Source organism: Bemisia tabaci, chromosome 9 (assembly GCF_918797505.1).
Source record: "Bemisia tabaci chromosome 9, PGI_BMITA_v3".
Classification (NCBI taxonomy): Eukaryota; Metazoa; Arthropoda; class Insecta; order Hemiptera; family Aleyrodidae; genus Bemisia; species Bemisia tabaci.
This window is the reverse complement of record NC_092801.1, coordinates 13539127-13563989: the sequence shown is the minus strand read 5'-3', so window position 1 is coordinate 13563989 and position 24863 is coordinate 13539127. Positions and strand designations below refer to the sequence as shown.

Here is a 24863-nt window from a genome sequence, read left to right as displayed (position 1 = left end):
ACGTAGTTTTCATTGAGGCATCAAAAACCACTCGCATTTTTGAGCTTGTGCTGGTTTGTTTCCATATCCCATGGTGGGGAATGTAATACTTGCCGTGACCTATCGAATCATTATTTACTTGTTTCATATGCCCGAGCTCCTCATATTCCTTCATGAAGTCCTTGTACGCGTTTCTGAAGTCTGGGTTTCCATTTAATCGATGCTCTAACTTGATCAGTCGATTTTTTGCAAGATGATATGAATCCCCAAGATTCATTTTTTCTTCGGTGAGAAGCATAGGGACTGAATATCTACCATCGCTGTCTCTTGAGTGCTTTTCCAAAAAAAGTTCCTCAGCTAAGAGGTCATTTGGATCTTTGGCTGGCCTTGACGGGGGCTCCTCTATCTCCCAATGTCGTCGAAGGCAAGTTTCAATTGGTTCTGAATTGATGGACAGCAAAGCAGTGATTGGTGCTGATTCTGAGGTTGTCACTGCTGCTATGCGTGTTGCGTCATGAAGGGGCGCTAAATTTGCCCGTCATAACCCATCCATAAATGCTGCTCAGCGCTATTGGCCAATTTTCATCGAGAATGATTTTTCTGCCATCATAAATATGAGGGTACAGGTCGGCTCCAATTAGTAGATCTACCGGGCCTGGTTTCATCCACTCTGGATCTGCCAAAGTCAATGTCCTGAGAGGTTTGCTCATTGTGTTGGGAAGACTTATATTTGGCAGATCGGTGGTGATTTTTGTCATTATTGTCGCTGTTGATGTGAATACTGGCTGCGATTCAATGCGAGACTTGATCTCACATTCTACAGTACCATGAATATCATTGACTGCCTGGTTGCCTAACCCTGAAATTGGAGGCGCTTCCTTGTGGATTTTTAGACCCAATTTGTGTGCGCAGCGCTTAGTTATAAATGTAGACATGGCAGCACTGTCGATGAGTCCTCTGACAGGTTGATAACCACCAAATGAATCTTTGACTAGAACTAGAGCAGTTCCTAGAATGCATGCGTATTCCTTTGGTTTTGAGTTGGAAACCATAGCTGTCTTGGGAGGTTTTGATGAATCTTGATTTGACGTGTCTTCTAAGTGTAGAAGTGAATTATGCCTTTTATGGCATGTTTTGCAGGTGTATTGGTTCTTACAAACCGAACTGGAGTGATTGAATTTCATGCAGTTGAAACACAGGTTTTTCTCTTTGACGAATGATCGGCGTTCAGGGATTGATTTAGCTAAAAATGATTCGCAAAAATAAATGGGATGGTCTTGAGTGCAGCATGGACATTTTTGTTGAGACGAACTCTGTTTCGGCTTAACTGAGGCCGTGAGTGTCTGCTTTGATGGTGGTTGCTTGTGTTTCGGCTTAGTTGACTTGGCTGCCGAACCATCTAATTGAAGGCACTCTTTTTCGAGGAAATCCACTAGGCTATCGATGGTGGGATATTTCGTTTCCGTGCCTCGAAAATCATCAAACCGTTTTCGAAAGTAATTATTTAACTTTTGTACCATGACTGCAGTGAGCATTGAAGAGTACTCGGACAGTTTGTGATCGAGGCCCTCCAATGCCTGGGTGTGCTCCCTGTATTTTGTCAGAAGTGCAGGAATTTGCTGGACATCCTTCACTTCTGGCAAGTCAAGCAACCCGTTGAAGTGATGAAAAATATGCCTTCTTTCACATTGAAAGCGCTGACATAATATTTCCCAAGCCACATCATAATTTGAGTCGGTGATGTCTAACCCTTTTACCAAGTCCAGTGCCTCGCCCTTCAATGACGTGAGAAGGTACTGGAACTTTTTAACTTTCGCTAACTCATTTACATTATGGACAGAGACCATGAATAAATTATAAAAACTTCTCCAATCCTCTAATTTTCCAGTGAATTGAGGTAATTCAAGTTTTGGAAGTCGAACATTTGAGGATGAATGACTTTTAACATGAGTACTATGATTATTGGATACCTCAATTTTCGATGTTTTAGGAGTGAGCGAAAGAAAACGGACTTCGGCTGCAAGTATTGTCTCGTCAAATTCTACCTGCGCCTGTTCGATGTCTATTTTGGAATTAATAGGTAAATCAGAATTGAGACCTATTAATTCTGCTTGAATTAGATCGAATTTATCCTGGAACCCTGACAATCGATCGAACAAAGGTTTAAATTGCTCAGAATTTTCATCTGAAAGCTCATCATTGAATGTTTTTTCTATGGCCTTAACCCTAGAAAAAACTATATCTCGTTTTTTCTGAAGTGAGTCTGCTAATTTTTCACTTTCATTTACCTCAGGAGAATGAAGATTGCGTCGTTTCACCATTATGAATTAATTCTGGACTGTAAATATGCAAGTTATAATCCGGCCCGAGGGACCAAAAAATGAAGAGTGACGGCTCAAAAAATGATGAAAAAACAACAACAGACCTAAAGGTTGAAAGTGAATTGTACCGAGGGACCAATTGTAGAAATGATAGGAAAGAAAGAAAAGATGGAATAGGATATGAGGTTTGAAGTGAGACAAGTGAAGAGCCGTAGCGACCCCCCAATTTGCCTTGGCTCGGAAAATGAGAGTGAGAAGAGAAAGATTTGAGGTGACTGTTAAATTGATTTAATGATCTGGAAGAGATCCTACTTGGAGTTTTTATTTTTACCGGACTCAGAGTGAATCGGCTACTATCCTTGGATAGGAAACCTGAAGGGTTACCAGGCGTATAGTACACCGGCTTCTGCAGTGAGCAGGAAAACCAGAAGGGTTTGAATATTGAGAGCTATGTGCTATTGCACTTATTATTATTCCAGATTCCGAAGAATCGGCTTCTCCAAATTGGAGGTGGTATACAAACTGTATGAGTCCGAAATAGAGATGACAGGAAGGTGAATAATTTTGAATGCTTGAAATGATGAATTTGCTTCGTTCTGTGTAATGATGACCGCTAATGCTTGACCTTGGTGCCAATATAACGGGAAACTGAACTTCGGTCTTGATCCAAAAAACGCCAATTTCTTGCTGAGCTCCTTAGGATGTTTCTTCAGCTGCTTGCTTGGCTTGATTTGACTTGATCCTTGTTGAGAGCTTGAGAGTGAGGTGCTTCTTGGTCGACTGCTGCATTCAGAGTGAATTAATTAGCGACTTGCGGGTATATTTATATGCAGATTTCCTTTGTGTGCGAATGCGGGAAACCAACTTGCTTGTGATTGGTCGGTTGGCGAAGCAAGAGTGAATTGGGCGGGAAAGCTGCCGCTGGCCGCTGAATTTGGATTGCGCGGGCTCTGTTGTGGCGAAGTTCAAATCTCGTGCGCCGCGGTGACTTGTGATTGGCTGCGGCGGATACTGCGATTGCGCGCTGACTCGTCATTGGCGGCGGCGCTTGCGTGCTGCTGAACAAAGGATCTCATTACTGCGCGGTTGAAAGTTGACGTCTAGTGCAGAGTTGTTCGCCCGATCACCAAGGTTAAGCTACATTGATCGTAATGCTTGGAATGGAGACCGTTTGGGAACATCGCAATTTTACATCATTTTACACGTTTTAATTTTGTGAATTGGTCTGATATGAGTTGAGAATGCTGAGAAATTGATTTCTAGAATTTATTATAATTATTATTATTTTTTATAAAGGGGAAATCAGACAGAATGAGCGAAGAGCTAAATAGAATGAGTAGAAGAGCTAAATAGAATGAGAGAAGAGCTAAATAGAATGAGTCTTTATAAAAATGGAAATTCATGAAATATCATACTGAGATTTTTTGTAATTTCGTAAAATTTTCTTTGCCAGATGAAATTGTACGTGAAATTTTGTGAAAGTTTCGATCGCAGTTAAGTGAAATTTCACATTGCATCACTGCCCCTCCCACGGTTTTTTCTTCCAATTTTGACCTCAAAGTTAGCAATCTAGAAGTCGCCACCGTGCTCTGAAGAGTTCAATTATTGTCTGCCGAGGTGTATTTAAAAAAATTATAAAATACCGTGTGCACCGGTCTATCGTCATTTTCGCAGAAATTCCGAGCTCTCTCGTGATTCAACATTTATAAACGTGATTACGACGAGTTTACCGCTGGAGGCGCACCTAAATGACGTCATGATGCTCTCGAAAAAATTACGCCAACGAGATAATTCTCGATTGTCATTTCACAATAGCTCAACGACACGCTGATTTGATTCTTTCCTTGAATCAGATGACACGTTCAAATAATACGAGACTTGCATATCATCTGATTCGATTAATTCGCAACGCCTTTATACTGTATTTTTTTTTTTTTTTTTTTTTTTGGGGGGGGGGGGGCTAGCCCCTTGTTATCGCACCCAGGATGTAAACCCTCATCACATTCCTTGATTTGTGACGGACGACTTAGTTGAAAGGTTTTTGTTGAAAAAAAATGTTTGAACGTAAGCAACAATTGAGAAACTTGAAGGACAAGTCGCACGGGTGCAGTTTTTGCTATTTCGAGAAATACGTGTTGAAGTTTTGAAATTACACGGATCCTTATGGCGGAAAGATAGTTCTCGGTGACTTTTTGATGCTTAAAAATTGGATATTGGGATCGAATTTTTCACAGGATATGCATCAAGACTAGTTTTCCTTGAAATCATTAATAACTCAATTTTTAAAAAACTGCACCTAGGTATGCCCCTTGTCTTCCAAGCCCCTCAATTGTCTTTTGTTCAAAATATTTCGTATTTTAGAGGCGGGGCTTATTTTCGCGTGCAAAATTCGGGAATTTTTGAAGGACCAAAGTGGACTTCATTTTGCAATAAGGAATCACTATTTCTCGCTCATACATAAGAACTTGTCTGTATAGGAAAGATAGTGGCACATGCGTTATTTCTAAAACAAGCCGATTTTTTTTTTTTTTTTTTTTTTTTTTTTTTTTTTTTTATTGAGGGGAAAACTTTGCTCCAAAGTGATGCCCAACAGAAGGAAAGAAACCAGAAACTGTAGTTCCGAATTGCAGTATGAAGTCCAAATGAAGTTTTACATTCTACACAAATTTCCGCCATTTATTGTCCACAAATCCGATGGAATAATTTGTTTCCTCTCATTCTTGCCCGCAGAACAAATCGTGATGACGCCGAAAGGCAAGACGGCCAACTCGACGACGCTGATGATCGAGAGGAAACCGGTCGTCATCAAGGAAGCCGCCAACGACAAAGTTCACGTCGGAGGAGGCGATCATCAGGGAATCGTCATCAACAAAGTCATCACCGAAGGTAACCTAATCTGCCAGATTCACAAGCATGAAATTCGCATGTACTCTATGGAAATTCGACGAGAGGATTGCGAGATGAACGATGTTCTTCGAAAGAGGAATCAAGTCACATCAGTTGTCGCCGATTGGACCATCAAATTTTTCTAGGAAAGAGCGTTTCTGCTAATATGTTTTAAAGTTCTAGGGGATTTTCTCTGTGCACAAAGAATATTCCCAGAAATGTTTACAGTAATCGGATCAACCGTCTTTTTGTATTTAACATAAATAAATTGTATTTATGTTAATACAGTTTTATAACACTGTTTTTCGAAAGAGGAACCAAGTGACATCAGTTGTCGCCGATTGGACCATCAAATTTTTCTAGAAGAGAGCGTTTCTGCTAATATGTTTGAAAGTTCTAGGGAATTTTCGCTGTGCACAAAGAGTATTCCCAGAAATGTTTACAGTAATCGGATCAACCGTCCTTTTGTATTTAACATAAATAAATTGTATTTAATGTAGTAACAGCTGATGTTACGTGTCCGCCTTCGAGAACCACTGCCGTTTTAGAACCAATAGAAATTCAATAGTAACCAAGATTGGATTAAAACTGCTAATTCAATTTGTGTAGAATTCCATTTTCATCCAGATTTTGTCGAAGAAAAATAATTATCATATAAATGATGATAATTAGTACGGTTTGTATTGTGTAATAATACTTTTCATGTTGATAGCAATATCAACTATCTGATCTTATCCTCTGAGAATAATTGGTACTTAAAAGTGGTTTTAATTGATCGAATTTGCACTTCATGAAAAGTACCGTCTTCTTCTACGTTTATTTATTCCCTGGTAAAAATTGGCCGTAGAATCTGTGTTCCAAAATACCATAGACCTACAGCCGGCTGTAAGATTTCCAATAGCTTCTATAGCCGGCAACACAATTTCTTATAGCCTTTTATAGCCGATGGCGACTAAGCAACAGCCTGGCGATAAAGTGTATGCTAAACGTTACTAATTACGGATGCTAGGACTTAGTGAGTTTTTGGACTACCGCTCTCTTTTTGGGCCGTAGTATCTTGATTTATTTTGCGAGGAAAGCTCCGTGCTTTTGAAGGATGCCTGCCATTCCTAACATGTTGGAGCGCCTGCAATTTCGTATGATACTGTGTAATACCTCTGGTGTGAAATAGTTGCTTCAAGCGCCGTGGTACGCTGCGGCGCGGCGCGGCGGGCGGGCAGCCAGCGCGAAACGCGCATTGGCGCCTTCAAACCTAACAGGGATACTTCACGCATTGCGCAATGCGTGAAGTATTCCTGTTAGGTTTGTAGGCGCCAGTGCGCCGCCGCTCCGCTTTGTGTTAGGCTCTAATATTTAATCTCGTGGAGTCAGCGTTTTTCAACTCATGACTTTGAAATGTTTGCACACTCTGTATGGATTATTTTCATTTTAATTGATGAGAAGAAATATGTAGTAAAGGAAATTATAATGTGCGTTTTGTAAGTATTAAGGTGATTCCGTACAAAATTAAGGATTTACAAAGCACACGAATTTCTACACAATTTCTTATAGCCTTTTATAGCCGATGGCGAAAAAGCAACAGCCAGGCGATAAAGTGTAAAGCCCGGCGATAGGAACTATAGCTCGGCTGTATAATTTTTTATCGCTTCGTGTAGCCCGGCCGTATGATTTTTTCCACTTTCTACAGCCAGCTATATGATTTTCTATCGCCTTCTTCATTCGGCTATAAGAACTCCTGTGGTATTTTGAAACGCAGCTCCTATCGCCAATTTTTACCAGGGTTTATTTATTTATTTATCCATTTATTGTTTTCTTATTGGTAGAATGTGATTCACTCTTCAAGGCAACACCGTAAAAAAATGTCAAAAACATGTTTTAAATTAAAGACAATTTTTTTCTCTATAATTTAAAACATTTTTAAACCATTTTTTGCAGTGGTAGGCCTATTTTTCCCCTGCGATTTGATAAGTACTCGAAAAGATTCCTTTGTCAAAATCGATGAATTCGATGATCATGACTGGAGAATTCCGTAACTTACTGATTGGCATGCTGAGACGCCTTCAATCAATTAAATAGGCAACAGTGCTTAAAGTGTAATACTTTTACATAACTTCCAGGCTAAATTTGTTTCTTCGTGATTTTTCTTCACTCATGCTGGAACGGCGAACGGGAAAGAACGCAGTGCGATACGCTACGTTAGAAGGTTTTTTTAAAGCCATGCTGTAATAAATTTTCAATGTTTTCTTATTATAATTCTAATTTGACAGTGAAATTACAAAAATCATGCATTTTGATTAGGTACTGCATCTTAAAATTTCCGCAACTGCATCATTTTGTGAGACAGTATTGTTTAATTTAGCCCTTAAATCCTCAAAAGGATGGCTACCATAACGACATAATACATGCTTCTACTTTTTGTTGCAGATATTGATAACATCACAGTGGCCCAGCAGTCAGTGCAGTTTCGAGTATTTTTGGTGAACGCTCAAACAGAAATTCGCACACAAGAAAGTAGGACACTCAAATTTTGGTTTAAACCATCATGTCCTGCTTTTGAGCACCCTTCAGCTGCACAAAACTTTTTCAGAGATCTTGTAGCACCTCAAGATTTTCCTAGAGGTATGACATGGTCGTTTTTACAGGTCTTTGTTTTTAGCACTTTAGCATAGAAGAAATTTTATACTTTATGGAAAGGGAGGTAAATGAATTAGACCACAAAAAAGTAAGAAAGGGAAGTTAACTTCTCTACATTGCGAAAAACTTCAAGTCACGTCTTATCAGATTGCCATAATCAATAATAGACCATGTTGTCAACTCCGTCTAATTTCGAAAACTAAAATGAATTTAGCAGTTACTCTTAAAGTTTCTAACAGGTTAGGAGTAAAAGTGATGCTGGGTGTGCTGGATTAAATGTCACACTTAGTTGGCTGATAGAAATATAGAGACAAGAAATTCTAATGTCTCCAAAAACTATGATGAGCACCTCTGAAATTGACAAGTCGTCGTCTCCCGGACAAAGGAACGTAAATTCATACCAAGGTTACTAAATTGAATCAAACATTAATTAATTTTACAAAAAATGCACCTTTGCGATTTGAATACAAGGATTTGTCTGATTTTTGTATGAAATTTGAGAAAAAATCAGTGAAATTTTCAGTTGGAAACGCCCAAGGATTCTCCTGGTAAACACACAATTTGGGAGGGAAAATTTGGCAACATTGAAGTGGAGTGACGTTCTTTCTCGAGGGAGACGACGAACCACAAAGTGACCACGGACAGACAGGCCGATGAGAACACTGAGGAAAATCCCAGTTGGCAGCTCGAAATCGAGGGTGATTAATTGGACTACATTTTGCAATTCGGAACTATAAATTCTAGCCCGGTTTAAAAACAACGTTTGTGCCATTAGTTTCCCTATGCACATAAGTGTTTTTTCAAATGAGCCAGGATTTATAGTTCCAAATTGCATAATGCAGTCCACTTTATGCCTAGTTTGTCTTCTCCAAACAGTATTGAAGATTAAAACAAAAAACATTCATCAACAAAAATTCACCGTACTTTGGACAAAAATTTGATCTTTACAAGACTTATTACACGCCAAAAAGAATTAAAAAAATAAATAAATAACTTAAAAAGAAATAATGATAATGGCATGAATTCAGCCATCAATCTGCAATTCTGCAGCCTCATTTTCACCATTTTTATTATTTGTTTTCAGATTATGTAGGATTTATAAAAAAAATCATGAAACTGATGCAGCATAACTACCCAGTAATTAGAAAGATAGAAATAGAATTGAAACAATTAGATCAATCGAGTGTTCCTGCAAGGCCGCGTAAGTATTACTTCTTACTAATTCTACTGAGTTTAGTTATTTTTGTCACCGGGGTCTGCCTCAAAAGGGAATGTTTAGAATCTTTTGCTCATAGCTATGCTCTTTGTGTGACCAAAGAAACCTTTTGTTTATTTTATATTCTGCGCCTCACCTAAAAACTTTATTCTTGTCTTAAAAAATTTAGATAACACCAGAGAATATCCTTATTTTATTGTATTTTCCATGATAACTTTTGAAATCTTGTACTTGGTCATCTAGGTACCTCAAGATGACAGCGCTATGAGAAATATCCATCTAATTTCAAGCAGGCACTAGGCTGTTGAATTCACAATCAAGTAAAAAATCAGGTCTAATAGCTGCAGTCTCAGAAGTTTTAAAGTTCTTTGAATTTTATTTAAATTTTGGCAAAGAACCAAAAAATTCCTGTCCAGCTAACAACAAGTTGTAGCATTTTTTGTGAAGTAGAACTTTAAGGGATTAATTGAAGAACACTCAGTCCTGCTACTTAAATACTCACAGATCGAGTAGTTACCCTGTTCTATACATTGGCACTAAATTTCACAGCTCTTGTTAAGCATTGAAAAGTTGCATGAAGTGAAATAAGTACATTTTTTTATCTTTAAGGCAGGACCTTCGAATGAAATAGCTTTTTGATCGGTTTTTTGCCAAACTTTTTTTTTTCTGCGACTATTTTCTTTAAAAAACTGTTGAGATATCCATAATCATTTCTCTTTTTTTCAGTCTCTACAGATGAAACAATTCTGAATAAGCCTGCAGAAATATCTGAAAAGAAAGTATTAGAAGTCATCGAATCTGCATATCCAAATCCTATAACCATTATGGATATAGTTAGGTGGGTATTCCTTCTTTATTTTTTCTTTTTGATTGAACTCAAATTCTGTTCAAACCTTCAAATAAAATATTTTACTTCTTGTTTTTTGGCAAACTAAAATTAATCAACGAAATAGGCTTAGTACATATATTGTTGTATTCTATTCAGGCTTTAAACCTTTTGTTTGTGTCCCAGTTCATTTCTAAATTTTTTCAAAAGGTGAATTTTTATCATTCATTTCTTACGCAAAGCAGCTCAAATATCATGCACTTGTTTTATGTATTAAAAATTGAAAATTTAGTGAAAAGAAAAATAAATACATACTTTGAAACTTCAGTGATATTGAGTGTTGAATTTTTTTTTTTAGGTCTCATGGCTGGTTGGAAGAATCAGTGGCTGAATATTTGAGCACGCTCCAGACGAAAGGCTTCGTCAAAGCAATGGAGCATGACTCGTTCACCAGAATGGTGCAAGATGAAAAACAAATTCAGGTGAGAATTTACTGGAACCCTTATTAAACATTAAACCTTAAAATCTACTAAAATTTCATTAGATTTGTTGATAAAGGAGGTGATTCAAATTTTAAAAAAAAACGAGATGATGAATCATGCTTTGTAAAATAGGTGCATCTCAATTGTAATTTATTGCAACTTCTGCTACTCGGACTCTAAAACCTTTTTTTACTCTAAGGAAAAGGTGTAAGGTATACCTCAAAACTACTCTGAATGTTAGTATTTTATGTTAAGAAAGTTTCAAGAAGCGTCTTAAAATTTCCACTCAGCTTTAATAACTTCTTGGCTGAGCTCCACAGAATCAAAAGAGAGAAAAATCCCTTCAACTTTAATTTTTCTTTTTTCCTAATGTGAGTGATCCTACAAGTACTAAACTTTCTTCTTCTTTTTAGATTGTAAAGCAAATGCCGTCCATAGCCTCAAAGAAGCAACCAACAATTGCGATCATCACCGCTCAGTACTGTGAAAAGGTTGCGGTCGATGCTCTCATTGAAAACAAAGAAACTTTTGTTCGCTACACAACTGTTGGTAAGTGGCAAATTGTATGATAGGTTTGAAAATGATTTTAAGCCTGAAGGCTCTCTCCCTTTTTGCATCGATTCCAACTTGATTTTCGTGTCTTGATTTTTTTCTTGGGGTTTCTTTCACTTCAAATTCTCTTTCACCCTCTCCTGTAAATGGAAAAGAAATCAAAATTAGGTGATTTCTGCAAACTTATAAACCTCTCGCCCCCTTATATTAATGCCCTCTTGTACCATAATTTTTCTACAAGATGAAGCTTTTTGCATTGGATGAAATTATTTAACCGCAATGATATTCTTTCAATAATTTCTCAAAAAATTGAATTGCACGTACTCAGACTTAATGGGTGCTTTTTATTCTTTTTCACCGTTTTCTTGTTTCTCTATATCTCAAATGAGTCAAGGTTGTATATAATTGTTAACTTCTCAAAATTTTCAGTTTGATAAAATCAATAAAAGTGTTTTCTCTTTCATGCAAATGCAACAAACCTTTGACTTTTTGATTATACTTTCTATTGATTATTTTCTCTTCTTTTTCCTATTATTCTTTTTCTTTATCAGAGTGAATTTTATCATTCACCCACATTGTTTTCAGATAAGTTTGCATCTGATACGTCTATTTTCACTTTCAAAAATGCAAAAAGACGAGCAGTCATGTTTTTTTGTAAAAGGTGCATTGTGTTGAAGTTTTATCACCGTTTTGCAGCTTTCTCATGCATTTTGGAAAACTCTAATTCACTTAAACTCTTTCACATTTGCAGATTTTAACCACTCAATTTTAATTGGTCCTTCTCCTTCAAGTCTAAAGCTACTCTTTTGAAAAAAAATCAGTCTGAAGGCAGTAGTGTGCAAAAATCATGGTGTGAAGGGGGATCAAAATAAAAAATTAAATTTTGAAGGGAAATTAAAAGTCATGAGTTTGTATCTTTATAGATTATTTTCTCCGTCTCAAATTTCTAATTCCTTGAAGTTTTATGTGTAAGTTTTATCAAGTTTCTGTTGACAGTATATTCTGTCATCCATTTTTATCACAAATTTTTTCCTGTGTGTTCGTGGGGGTGTTAATTTTGGTTCCATGTCTTTTTAGGCGTAACGCCAAGCCTTTCAGCGAACAGTCTCTCAAGTAAATCATCTCTCGTTAAATCTACTGTTACACGTTTTGGTAAGATTTGGGAGGAAAATCGACACCTCCGTTTTGACATTCATTCTCGTTGTGATTGTTCCGTGGACGTCGGATCTGCTTCATCACCACCATTTGCTCAGATATTTTTAGTGGTCAATGTACGCTTGCGACTTTACCAGAGCTATTCATAATGAGGCTTGTAGCTCAGTAGGAAACGCAAAAAAGAAATTTTAGCATTATTTTACGATTAAAACAGAGCTTAGTAAACATCATTTTCATTATTAGAATCAAATAAAATAATGGATCGGACAAAAAAATTTCACTGTTGTTTTCACCCCCCTATGCAAGACCCTGATAGCATATTGACTGTTAAAGTTTGACTGAAAAGAAGGAACATCCTTCATCAGGAAAATATTAATTGCTGTAATTTGATTTTTATATTGTATCTTTCTTAATTAGAACAAACAAGGTAGTTTTATGATTTTCGTTTCACACTTCACGTTTCATTCACTGTAGAAATATCTTAACAATGACACTAAATGTATCAACAACATTGCCTTCTCTCTGCTTTTTAAAGGTTGGTGTTGGATTGGATTTGGGAGGTAAATTGTTTTTGTAACTACACTTCTTGCACATTGCTTGATTTTTCCCTCTGTCTTGTTTGAGAACAATATTGTTATGAACTTGCTTCTTGTCTTTTTCAATTGAAAGACTATGATGATTCTCAGTTTTTGAATATCATTTGAAAACAATCATATCAAACAAACGTTCGGCAGAAATCATCTTAAAAAACTCCACGCTTTATTTTTATTCTGAATCTAAAGGGAAAATTACACCCTTCGCACAGTACTAACTGAAATCACGCAGCTTAGACCACTTATCTTGCACCAATTTATTTCTCTCTTTGCTTTTTAGGCAAGAAATGTAATATCTTTTTTTACCAAATGAATTCTCACCCAGAAATTTTGGAAGATGCTCCTAATTATTTGTCACTTTCTCATTGAGCAGAGTCTGTTGATCATCTTGTTTCATTTTCTAAGTCTTGAAAAGTGGATATATTGCTCGGTCAAACAACTCGAGCTTAAAGGAAGTAGTAAACTTTGAAACAATCCCACATGGCAACTGCCAAACGTGATGTCATGAAAATGTTGCCGCAACGTTAATTTTAGCAGTAACGTTTTGACAATGCTTTTTTAACCACTTACTGCCAGGCGAGATGAATCAAACTAATCTTTTGACATCGTCCTTTGAACAGTTTTTTTTGTGGTGAGGCTATAGACTGAATGCTAGTTCTGTCTATCAACGACAAAAATTTATAGTCAAGAATATTAACCAAGGAATGAGGTAGGGTTGTTAAAGCACATGTATTGCTGTCAATCAGATAGGAGTCTTTCAAACCCAGCACTGATGCCTGATTTAGTCAAGTTGTGTCAGTTTAATATGTATGTATCAATGCTTAATTATGCTGATTTTTTTTCAAATCTCATTTGGTGTGGGTTGATTTTAAAAAATTTCTCTTTATTCTTTCTTGAATTCCGATCCAAAACTAAGTAATGCGACTTTAATCTGCAGAAATATCTGCATAGTTTCTGCAAATGAGAAATTTTGATAGTCCAAAGAATCTTGCCCAGAAGGCGCATTATTTTTTTACTTCTTCTTTCTTTGTTAAATATTGGTAAAAAAGAAAGAAAAAAAGATGAATTTACTCCGAAGATTTGCTATTCCATTTTGTGTGACGAATGAAAAAAGTCTGAATAACCACGGAACTCTGGCATACCTCAAGAGTTTTTATCTCCAGAACAATAAGGAAGAAAATACACTTAAAATTGAAGTTCCTAAACTTTCACTTGGAGATTGCGCCTAGTTGAATCTTGATCATGGATCAGCATATATATCTATTGTATGCACCAAGGTTAGGCTCTAGGACTAGACTTGCAAAGAAAAAATGTCATTCTCTGTCTGTTTTTAAATTTTTCTATTCTCACATGAAAGTTAAACTAGCCCCATCAACCCAATTTATTCACCGTTGCTCGAAAAATTTAAATGATTCACTGTTTCAGGGAATATACCTCTCAAAAAAAAAACGCAAAAAAATTGTTTAATGCTGATGATGCCTAGAAAAGTCAGCGATTTTACAATAAAACAAGACTAGACATTACAGTCCCTCCTACTTTCAAAATGAGTGAAATTTGACTTCAACAAGACAGCTTTTGAAGAGAAAGTGAAAAGATGAAGCATGTTTAGTCTCAATTTGTTCATTCATGTTCACAGGTGAATCAAACGTTTACACTTTGGGTAACATTGGAACTCATAGGATTGTCTGTACCAAGCTACCATCCGTTGGGCACACGAGAGAAGCCATGACAGCTGCTGGAAACACAACCACAAGACTTCTGGGTAAGAAAGATGACTAAGATTTAGATAAGCAAAAATCCTCCAATTCATAATGAGCCTTCAGTTAAAATTGAATGTGAACTCAGCCTCAAATGATCATCACAGGTTTCTAAATTTTAGACTCAAGAGTGGTGTAAGCTGAAAAATATATTCTGCAAAACATGTATTGCCTTTGGAGGCAGAAAGCCAGATGACACTGGTTTCATTTTTTTGGTATTTTTTGTGCCAAATTGTCTAAAAAATATAACTCTGTGCTGTGTCATCACTTCTTCAATTTTGAGTTTTTTTAATCAATGTCAATTTTCCTGTGAATAGTCACATATTTTCATTCCATTTAAATTTTCATTATTTTATGTTCAGTGGTAATAGTTTTAAGGAGCAATTCCTTGTAGCGATTGTTCAAATGGGCCATCACAGGAGCAACCTTTTTGTGAAAAAATGTTTGCAACTCCATGTCATTTTTGCTGTTACGTGTTATTTTTCCTAAAATTGACAGCTGAAATGACCTTTACTTTTAAATCGAAGTTCATCATTTCTAATAGTAATCCCTCTCCCTATCATTTCATTCAATGACTAATCACATTTTATTATTTTATTTCCCATTTTTTTTCATGCCAAGCCCAATAACACTATGAGAAAAATAGACTGCCGATAAACAGAGTACATAATTGAAAACTTGAAATAAATAAGTAAATACAGAATGAACACAACATAACATTAAAATAAAAACAACAAACAAGACTTTTTGTAAGAAAAAGAAGCTAAAATAGAACTTGCTGCGACATTGCCTCACATGAAAAATATCGAAAAGCATTGGGTTTAACGTACTCTAAGCCCTAGGAATTACTGAACAATCATTATTTGAGACAAAAAACGTTGAGTCCTTTGCCCTTGACAGTTTAAGAGATACATGAACATTTTAGAGTGACAGGAGCTCAAAAACCTGAATGCAATTTTGAATAATTCTACGTGAAAACATGGAATTATTGCAATTGAATATGTTGTCAACTTCTTGGATCTCAAACCAGGAATACAAATTAGATAGGTCATGATCAAACATAGATAGTAACTTAATGGTTTTGAAAGAAAGGTGTCTTACGAAACATCTCTGCTAACTAACTTATCCAAATTCTGTTTCAGGAACTTTCCAAAAAGTGGACTATGTCCTTTTAGTGGGTCTTGGTGGAGGAGTGCCTCATTATACCGACTATAACAAACACGTCAGATTGGGCGATGTTGTTGTATCTCATCCAACTGATGATAAAAGGTAAAGTATCAACTATTGACTAATCGAATGGAATATATTGGTTAATTTTCCGCAAGAAACGGGTCAACTCAGTTCTAAATTATGGAGCCAATGCTCTACTCTGCCGTGCTAAGGAAGAACGCCGTATGAGCCTTTAGGCGTTGCCAGATTTTCTCTAATAAAACACGAATTTACTAGGAAAATTCTGGACAATTTTTATCCAATTTTTCAAATAATTCTGTTCACAGACTCATTTAAAACATCTGAAAATTTCAAGGTAAAATATGCATAATTTTCCTCAAAATTAAACATTTTATTTGAGGAAGTTTGGCAACTTTCGAAAGTTCCGACAGTGTTCTTCCTTAGCACAGCAGTACTCTACTATGTATTTTTTAACTTGCCAGGGGCACTTATCATTCACTTGTAATGCAAGCAAGACCCCTTTCCCAATTTTTATCAGTTTTCTAACTGAACACTACCTAAAAATCGTTAAATTTTTTAGTATGTGGAATTTTTTAGCCAACGGCGTTAAAAATCACATAAAGCTGAAAATCAGTTTGCAGTTTTGTAAAATTTTTTAGTCTCCAGACAGTTTCAGGCTCTTTTTTGGACAAATCAGCCTGCAACTACATTAAGCGTTGCCTAGTTTAACGCATGTCCTATTTCTTTACTCCATTGCTCCATTTATCTTACTTTATATACTTCTATTCTTTCCTCTCTCTATCGTTGATCGTAAAATATTTTTCACTTCCCTGTTATCTCAAAGCAAATTGTAGCCAGAATTTCAACGCATTTTCTGATTCCACAACTCTAATTTTAATTTATTTTAAAAACTGCTTGATCTGTAACTTTTCTCCTTTCTTTTTAGGTATGTCTACACTTATTGTGATAATGTTCGGACGGATGACAATTCGCATGTTGAATTCGAATGCAAGGAATTCTGTCCTCCCAATCTAGAAATCCAAAATGTTGCTGCGAAATTGAAACAGCAGGTAAGCGATGCTATATTTTCTTCCTCAAATCCTGATTCATTGGAAGTCATAAACTTCTTATTTTTTAATTGAACTGAATTTAGAAGGATTAAATTGAAACTCTTTGTCGAGTTTACAGTGACTTTTAATTACACTTAAATTTACTTAAATTATGTTTCCAACGAAACCAGAGTCTTGCTTGTTTGAATTTTGTGTCCCAAAACTGTAAATTTGATAAAAAGCTGGTTAAAATTTAAATGCGCCTCAGGGTTGAAATTATTGGATTCTTATGACCTTTATGACTCTACCGCGCAAAAATCATCGCTCCTCTGACGTAAGGGCGTATCTCTATATCCGCATGAGTCCTGGCAAGCATAGAGTTATAGGTAAAACAGGGCTCATGTTGAAATTGTAATACGCCCTTATGTCAGAGGAAGGACGAAATGAAGTAAGCTACTTGCATTTTTCTCACTAGAATGCCAGAAAGCGTTTTGTGTTGAATAAGCAAGAACTAAATTAAGTGTCACCCAACTTGAGAAAAATTGTTCCATTTAAAAATTTTCTTTCGCAGTCTTTTTTTTTTCTTTGTTTTGTTTTTCTTATTTTTTTCTTTTTTTTTTGGGGGGAGAAGAATTTTATTTAAGTTTAACGTAACTACTACAAGTATTTCCTTGTATCTATCTACATGATTTAAAACTAAAACTAAACAAATTGCATTAAATTTACAGAGTAACGTTAGATAATACAATGATTGTCACATTTTAAAACAATTTTCTGCAGGTTGAATTGAACGGAATCAGTATTCCTTGGCTGAAATACTTTGACGAAGGTCGAAAAGCACTGTCAGCGGAGTATCCTGAGACTGATTTTGCCCGGCCACCTCCCGAGTCAGATAAACTTTACATGTGTGTGGGAGAGAGGGATATCATCGAAGTTGCTCATCCACAACCATCAGATTCTAATAATAAGTAAGACAATTTTTTCCCTCCATCCTAATCGCTTTTTTTGTTGAAACCGCAAATTGTGGCCTTTACTCAGTGCCACTGTACACAGTGAGGCAGAATAATCTTGTTCAATAGTTCACGAATGATAGTGCCTTTGTTGCTGGCTTGTAAAAATAATGGTGATTTAATAAATAAGAAATGTTTTTTTTTTGCTTTAATATCGTCCTGTAATTTTTGAAGGCAGATAAAATTGGAAATATATTACATGCAGACTTATATGAGCATATATTTTGCTCGTTTCAAATTCATTACTATATGTCAAGGGCCAGCCGTCAAATTAAGCATTTTGTCAAATGCCCAAGCAGTTTGACATATACCTAGGCAGTTTGTCAAATTTTGCAGATTTACAAAGTTGTGCACTTCTTCAACGAAGAGCACTCAACTTTTCACTTTTTGAAGGCAAACATTGAGTGCACAGTTACTTTTCTATAAGTTTCACCAATCAAGTTTTACCACTCAATTTGCACTGTTAAAATTGAAAAAACTCTGTCTTTGATCAAAGACTGCAAATTTTCAACGTACCGGCTCACTCAAGCGCTAAAGATAATTGAAAAGGCTACAAGATTATCCAAAATTTTCCAAAACTTCTATGCAGCCTCTTTAATTTTTTCCAGCTAAGCTTCATTCTTCCATTAACTTCTTTTGAAATTTCCCGCCCATTTTAAATTGAATAGGTAGTTTTCAGAGATTTCAATTTTTTTTTTTCAAGCCAAGCTTGAGCATCTTATCATCATGAAAGTTTACGTGAGACCCTGTTAGATCAGAAAGCTCATCAGCAATTTCTGAAGAATTACAATTTCTAAAAGTCAGTCGCACTTCCTCTCTGTAAATTCGATCTATACTAATTTCTTCTGTTTTTTTCAGCTTGGAAGGAGTTCCCCGAGTTCATCTGGGCCCTGTGGCCTCCGGGCGAGCTGTATCACGGCACGAACAACTGCGCCAGTTATTCGCCCTGCAGAGCGCTGCCCTGGCCTTCGACTCTGAGTTTGACTCGGTGATAGACTCTGTCCGAGGGAACTGTCGGGACAGTTTTGCTTTGGTCAGGGGTATAGCTGACTACAGAGACGGCACCAAAAAGTCGGAGTGGCAATCCTACGCTGCATTGGCCGCGGCTGCTGTTGTTAAGGCGATTATCTGTGCCATGGATCCTCCATCTGATTAGAATACCCTCTTAATATCTCTTGAGTCTGTCTGTTGTTAAATCGTGGAAATTTCTCATGGACAAAGTTTATTTTTGAAGGTCAGTTGGACATCATTTTGCAATAAGGAACCAAAATTTCTGACCCATCCGTAAAAGCATCTATCTACATAGAGAAACTAATGGCCCATACATTGTTTCTAAAATGAGCCAAAAATTTGAGTTCCTTATTGCAAAATGTAGTCCATTTACCTGTAGGATATGCGAATGAGACGATTTTTCCGACTGAAATTTCGTTACTTCTCTTTGCCTAATCGTACTGTTCTATTTTCATTTGGTTACAACTTGATCACAGTCATTTCTTTATTTTAAAGAAAAGTTTTGACAGTCTCTTGTCATGTTTTTGTGAAGAATTACAAATCATTGTTTTCCTGTTTTCTATTATTTAAGTTGACCTATTCTCAATTTTCTATTTGTAAATTGGTAGTTTCCAAGAGGTTTTTTTTTATATTCATAAAAAAAATTGAAAACTTTTGATTTAAGTTATTCTCTTATAACTTTATTGATCTTTAACCTCACTTAGAAAGGGACCTCAGTTCTTCGTGGCAAATTTTTTCAGGAGTACGATTTTTTTATGGTAAAATAAAAAATCTGTCCTTGAGCATTCAATGGAAAACGCCTTCAAGTATCCCAAAAAATTTGCTGCAAGTTGTTTAATCAAGTTTTGTGCCAGTTGAGAGTGTAAGATTAAATTTTGACAATAAATTTTGAGTATTTGAATACGGCAGATTAGATCTCAACCGCATTTTGATACAATGATGAGACGATGATGCACAGAGGGTACATGTTCTGCCTTACGACTTCTTTTGTGTATCCACCATGACTTAATGGCATTGAGGTCCCTTTTTACGTCAACTGTCACATTCGTAGGGATTCTACTCACTCGAACCCCAATACTCAAGTGTACCTATGGAAATCTCAAAATGCCTATTTTATTCTGATCTATTGCCGAACTCCTGTCTGTTCGAAATTGCTTAAGATGACGTAACAATAGGATGATCATTTCAGGGGTCAATATGACTCCATGCACTTATCACAACTTAATTCGTCAGAGGAATAATTTACCAAGCGGGTATTTTTAAGTATTTGTTTAAGCCATCAGGTCAAGAATCATTTTGATCATCACGATGCCAAGAAATGGTTTGATAGATTTTTCATTTCAATATCTTGACTGTGAAAATGACTCTTGCATATGAGGTGCCACTAGATTATCTTCAAAATGTTTCACGGTGGCCGTCAATATATGAAATGGAACTTAATTTCAAATGAAATCGAACTGTATGTGCTTTTGTTAAAGTTTGTATGCTGATCAGCTTTTTTTAAATACTTTACTCGCATATTCTGTGGATTTCACTCAATTGCTCGAAGTGCTTTTGTTGTTCTGTTTGTATAATGAAGTTTTTACTTTAAAATATTTTGACTTTTTATTGTTTGTTATGTTTGTTTGTTTGTATGTACCGTAAATTGTAATTTTTTCCTTTTTTATTTAATCATACATGTTTTTGTAAGTTTTATACAATCATTGATTTTTGCTTCAGTTTTTATTTTTGATAGTGTTATTTACAGCCGCTTTATTTGCTGAATCTTATTTAAAATTGAGTGTTTATCATACAACTGAATTGTTCAGTTTGAAAATACGCCTTTTTTTCAACTCTTTTATCTATTCTCTCCCATCAAGCTTGACTATTCCAAGGTCTACGTCCTGTAAACAAGTAATTCTTCTCTGTTGAAATTAGAAACAGCAAATGATAAGTATCAAAAAAGATTAGTCAAAAAGGATGTTTCTATGAAAGACAAGATGGCGTATTTTCATTCTATGCAATTCAATCAACTTCAAACCCATCTGAAGCTAAGTTTTTTGTTAAAAGTTGTCATAAGGAAAGATGCTGCTCTTTTTATTCTTACATCATGATCATGCAGAAATTTTACATTTTCGTTTCACTGAAGGATGCCTTCAAAAATTTTGGATGTAAACAAGATCATGAAATCTCATCATTCAAGCGAAACATATTTTTAAACAGAATTTTTTTCCTTCATCTTAAATCAAAAGACTTTGGAAGAAAAAACTGCGCACCATTTTTATGGTACAACAGTAAGCTCCAAAATTTCAAGTTTTGACAGCATATCACTGTCGCTTGAGTACTTTTTTTTAACATGTAGCCCTTAAGGTTGCCCTTTTTTTTCTTTTTCATTCTTGTGCAAGAAATACCCAACACATTTTTACTGATTATAATTCATAGGTAACAAGTACAACTCGGTGTTTAAAGAGTCTTTCTGGTTTGAGTTGAAACATTTATTGAAAAATATTATCTTCCCTCAAGGCTTTTGCTTGCCCTCACTTATTTGATATACCCATTTAAATTCTAAACCTGTAATGAATAAAAGAAGCACTTAACATGTTTTAATGACTTGAAATATTTGTGATGAGGTACAGACCTTGTCTCTTGCTAAACTTTTTTAAGAAAATCGACCATTTTTATGTAACTCAATTTTCAGCTCTGCTCTTTATACATATAATTTTTGCATGAGCCCTGAAACTTCAGACCACAGAAACAGAACATCACAGAAAGATCACTAATTCTGCTGTGCTAAGGAAGCACGCTGTATGAACATTCGAGAGTCGCCAAATTGCCCAGGATAAAACATGTATTCTTTAGAACAATTTTGCGTTTTTTTCACACAGCGTTCTTCTTTAGTACGGCAGAATTGTCCTTGTTCAGTTAAAACTTCTTTTATTAATCCAATATACTTTTGAGTATAAAACCATCACAATTATTTTTTAAGGGACCGTAGACATCCCTTTCTCTTTTTTATGTTTTTTAATGTGTTTCTTATGTTTCTTTACTCTCCAGTGAGCAGAGTCAACACCAAATAAGTTTACGCACTTTAAGAGTATGACAGAGTATCTGCCATCGTGATTTTAACATTTACTTTCAATGCCAAACTGAAAGCGGATGATCTTCTGTTGCACTCAAAAAGTGTGTAGGCTTTTATGGCGTGGACTCTAATAGGAGTTGCATCAACTTGTGCAGAATCTGTTCATGGCTCAGGCGTTCTTTCCAGAGAGTGTTTGCCTGTTCTAAATGCAGAATGGAAGATGTGGTAAAATAAATAACTATGGGTCTCGGTGAAATGGAAAAAAAGGATGTATTATTTTTCCACTTACAGCTTGAAGAGGAAAATTAGATGTTAATTGTAATCAACTAATCTGAAAAATTTTTTGGTAAGGAACTCCTATCAGTATGTATCATCTCTCAGCATAATTATCACTCACAAGAATATCATTCTGAGCTGTTGCCTGAAGCCAAAAGATTCTGAATTGAATTACACAGCTATGATGTGCATTTGTTCCTACCACAAGTAGTACTTTTTTCTTCGGGAACCTCATCTCTTATCTAACTTTTACATATCCATCAATTTCTTACCATTGACCAACCATACGTTTAAGTGTTCAAAACAAAGCTTGTAATTATTCGATCTACTTGAGTATTTTATAAGATAACAATGCATGTACTTTTAATGAGTTGTATTTCTCTCGATGTGATTTTTTTAAGTTAATGTTTGGCATTACTGGGAGTGTTTGGCGCATTCAGTAGGGAAACTGAAACATCGGTTCTACTCAGGTCAGTCGGACATTAGTAAGCAGACACGGTCTGTCTGTGAGTAGGCTTTTGGAAAGCAGGTATAAACGTACGTATAATCATTGGCTCTTTCAAAAACCAATCCACGTGCCTGCTCACTGATGTCCATTTAAAGGAATCAATTGTAGAAAAATAGACGCAAAGTTTGAAGAACTGTATGAGAATTTTTATGTAAATCGCCCTTTTTTTTACTTTCTAGGTAATTTATTTTTCTATTACTCCGTTAGTCATCATAGTATTATTTTTCTCACAATCAGTATTTCTAATTATCTGGAGTTTTCCCCCTTTTTTTTAATTAATACTTTTCCTTCTCAAGGGACCTGAAAGGATTATTGTCTGGAAAAGATTTTTCTCAGTACTTTCAGCAAATCAATTATGAAGATAAAAGTACGAACAGCCAAATTTTAATGGTGGCAGTCTGAAAAAACTTCTTTCAATATACGTTGTTCAAGATTTCTTGTCTTTTGTTTCATTAAGGAAAAAGTAACAAGCATTATTTCTTGGAATGTTTACCGGTTTTATGTCTTGTTCAGAATATTTTGTGAAAATTTCAATTCATTACAAGAAATGTGATCTTCTTTAAAATAATGATGTGAGAGTAAACATTTTGAAAGGTAGCAGGAAAGCTACATATTTTGCAATGTCCCTATTGATTTGCAGAGACTGTGAGTTGTACGCTTTGCTAATTGCTCGGGACCCAAATATTGTTGGCCACGGTCAACGCAAGTTGTAAAATCTGACTACTGAGTTGAAAGGAAAAAAAAAATTAAACTTAAATTGTATGCAAGTTGAGCTTTGTATACTATAGGTTCGAGCCATCTTTGGTTCCTCTAGGTACGGTGCAAACCATTAATCAGTAATCGATAACAATGTCAATGACTTTGCCTCAACTCGCAGTCAGCGGCAAACCTGCCACAAAAATTTCAGACTGCAATTTGATTTTGTCTGAAGTAAATAGCACCCTGGACAAAAGTGTTTCTTATAGGCTCCCTGAAAGATGCAAAGAAGAAATTTAATTCATGAGATTTTAAACTGTCAATATAACTGAACCAAAGGCATTCATTTTCTACTCATGTAGTATTTAGATTCCCAATCTCAAATGTTAGTTCAATTTCCACGTTACCTTCATTAACGGTGTATTCCTATTAATTCTAGTGTTCTTAACTTATTTTCAACTCTTTCATTTTTCTTTTGTAGAATTATTTTTCCTTTGTTTTTTCTTCAATAAAGTTCCAATTAATCAGTCCATGGTGTCCAGAATTCTTGACCATGGTCTCCCACGATTTTCCCTAAGATAATTCATTCCCTGATGATTTTCGGATTTCCCGGTCTAGACACCAGAGAGTAGTGTCAAGATCAATTGAATCGGTGAGAACGAAAACACACTAACTTGAAAAAATGAAAATAATCAAGACACACGCAAAACTGAACAGAAGGGGAAGAAGTTAGTCAAGAAAAAAGATTTTTGGTGCCGAAAGACAAGTACTTAGGGACACTTTAAAGGTCTAAGTTGGAATAGATGCATTAACTTCAATGACCTTTGTAAAAATTGTCAGTCTTCAATGAAGATGGAGGATTTTCGAGTTACTGAGTTGGTGTGTTTTCGTTCTGACTGATTCAATTTGTACCATCATGAAATATGGACCAGCACCAAAATTTTGATAATTCAAAGTGATCCTAGGGGGCCCCCGACCCCATGGGCCTGTGAGGAGCGAGAAAATAATCTCTGGACTACAGCAACCCTTGAACATTTCGACCGTTTTGCTCTACGACCAACGGTTTACGAGATATTAGCATTTTTCTGGTTAAAAAAACATCCACTTTTCATTGTGATGAAAAATCGACCAGCACCAGAATTTTGAGAATTCAAAGTTACCCAACGGGGCCCCCAACTTCATGGGCCTATGGGGGGGGGGGGGGGGGGGGGGGTGCAGATGTTACATGAGTTCAGAGGAGTATGGCTGTCTCCCCTATGCAGATTAAAAGTTTCATATGACTTGTTATCAATTAACTGCAGCCATCGAAAGGAAAATGCAGAAAATGCACTTATTTTAAATTTAAAGTTGAATTCTCAAAAATACTGGGCAAGACCTGCTTTTGAGATTATAAAGGGTGATCCAGGGTTAAACGGCCAGACTGCAGGAGCGTGTTCTGTGGGTCAAAATAAGACTTTTTTGTTGTAGGAAGTTTTTTTCAAAAGTGCCCCCAGTTGGAGCTACGGCCCCCCACAATTTTTGTAAGTAAATCGTCTTTCCTTAATTTTGGCAACGATTGTGCACTAGATTTCATGAGAATTTGAAATCTCCTGCACTTTTATGTCCTGAATTCATAAATGATCTTTAAAAAATTCGAAATATCAATTTAAAGAGGTGATTTGGAGGTGTTTCCGCTCCTGCAGTC

General features: G+C 35.9%; 1 protein-coding gene across 3 annotated transcripts in view; it reads left to right on the top strand.

The window, feature by feature from the left end:
• LOC109038185 (uncharacterized) overlaps positions 1-23709 on the top strand; it is a 70240-nt gene extending 46531 nt beyond the window's left edge. For 2 of the 3 annotated variants that reach the window (XM_019053162.2, XM_019053161.2), the window contains 12 exons: positions 5031-5186; positions 7611-7805; positions 8905-9021; positions 9763-9874; positions 10221-10344; positions 10758-10893; positions 11974-12048; positions 14281-14406; positions 15544-15670; positions 16518-16641; positions 17401-17588; positions 18489-23709. In XM_019053162.2, coding sequence (XP_018908707.2) covers positions 5031-5186; positions 7611-7805; positions 8905-9021; positions 9763-9874; positions 10221-10344; positions 10758-10893; positions 11974-12048; positions 14281-14406; positions 15544-15670; positions 16518-16641; positions 17401-17588; positions 18489-18786 — 1778 coding nt within the window. In that variant the 3' untranslated portion in view covers positions 18787-23709. The remainder of the gene's footprint in view (positions 1-5030; positions 5187-7610; positions 7806-8904; positions 9022-9762; positions 9875-10220; positions 10345-10757; positions 10894-11973; positions 12049-14280; positions 14407-15543; positions 15671-16517; positions 16642-17400; positions 17589-18488) is intronic. The other variant, XM_019053163.2, reaches the window with a different exon arrangement.
• The last annotated feature ends 1154 nt before the right edge of the window (positions 23710-24863 follow it).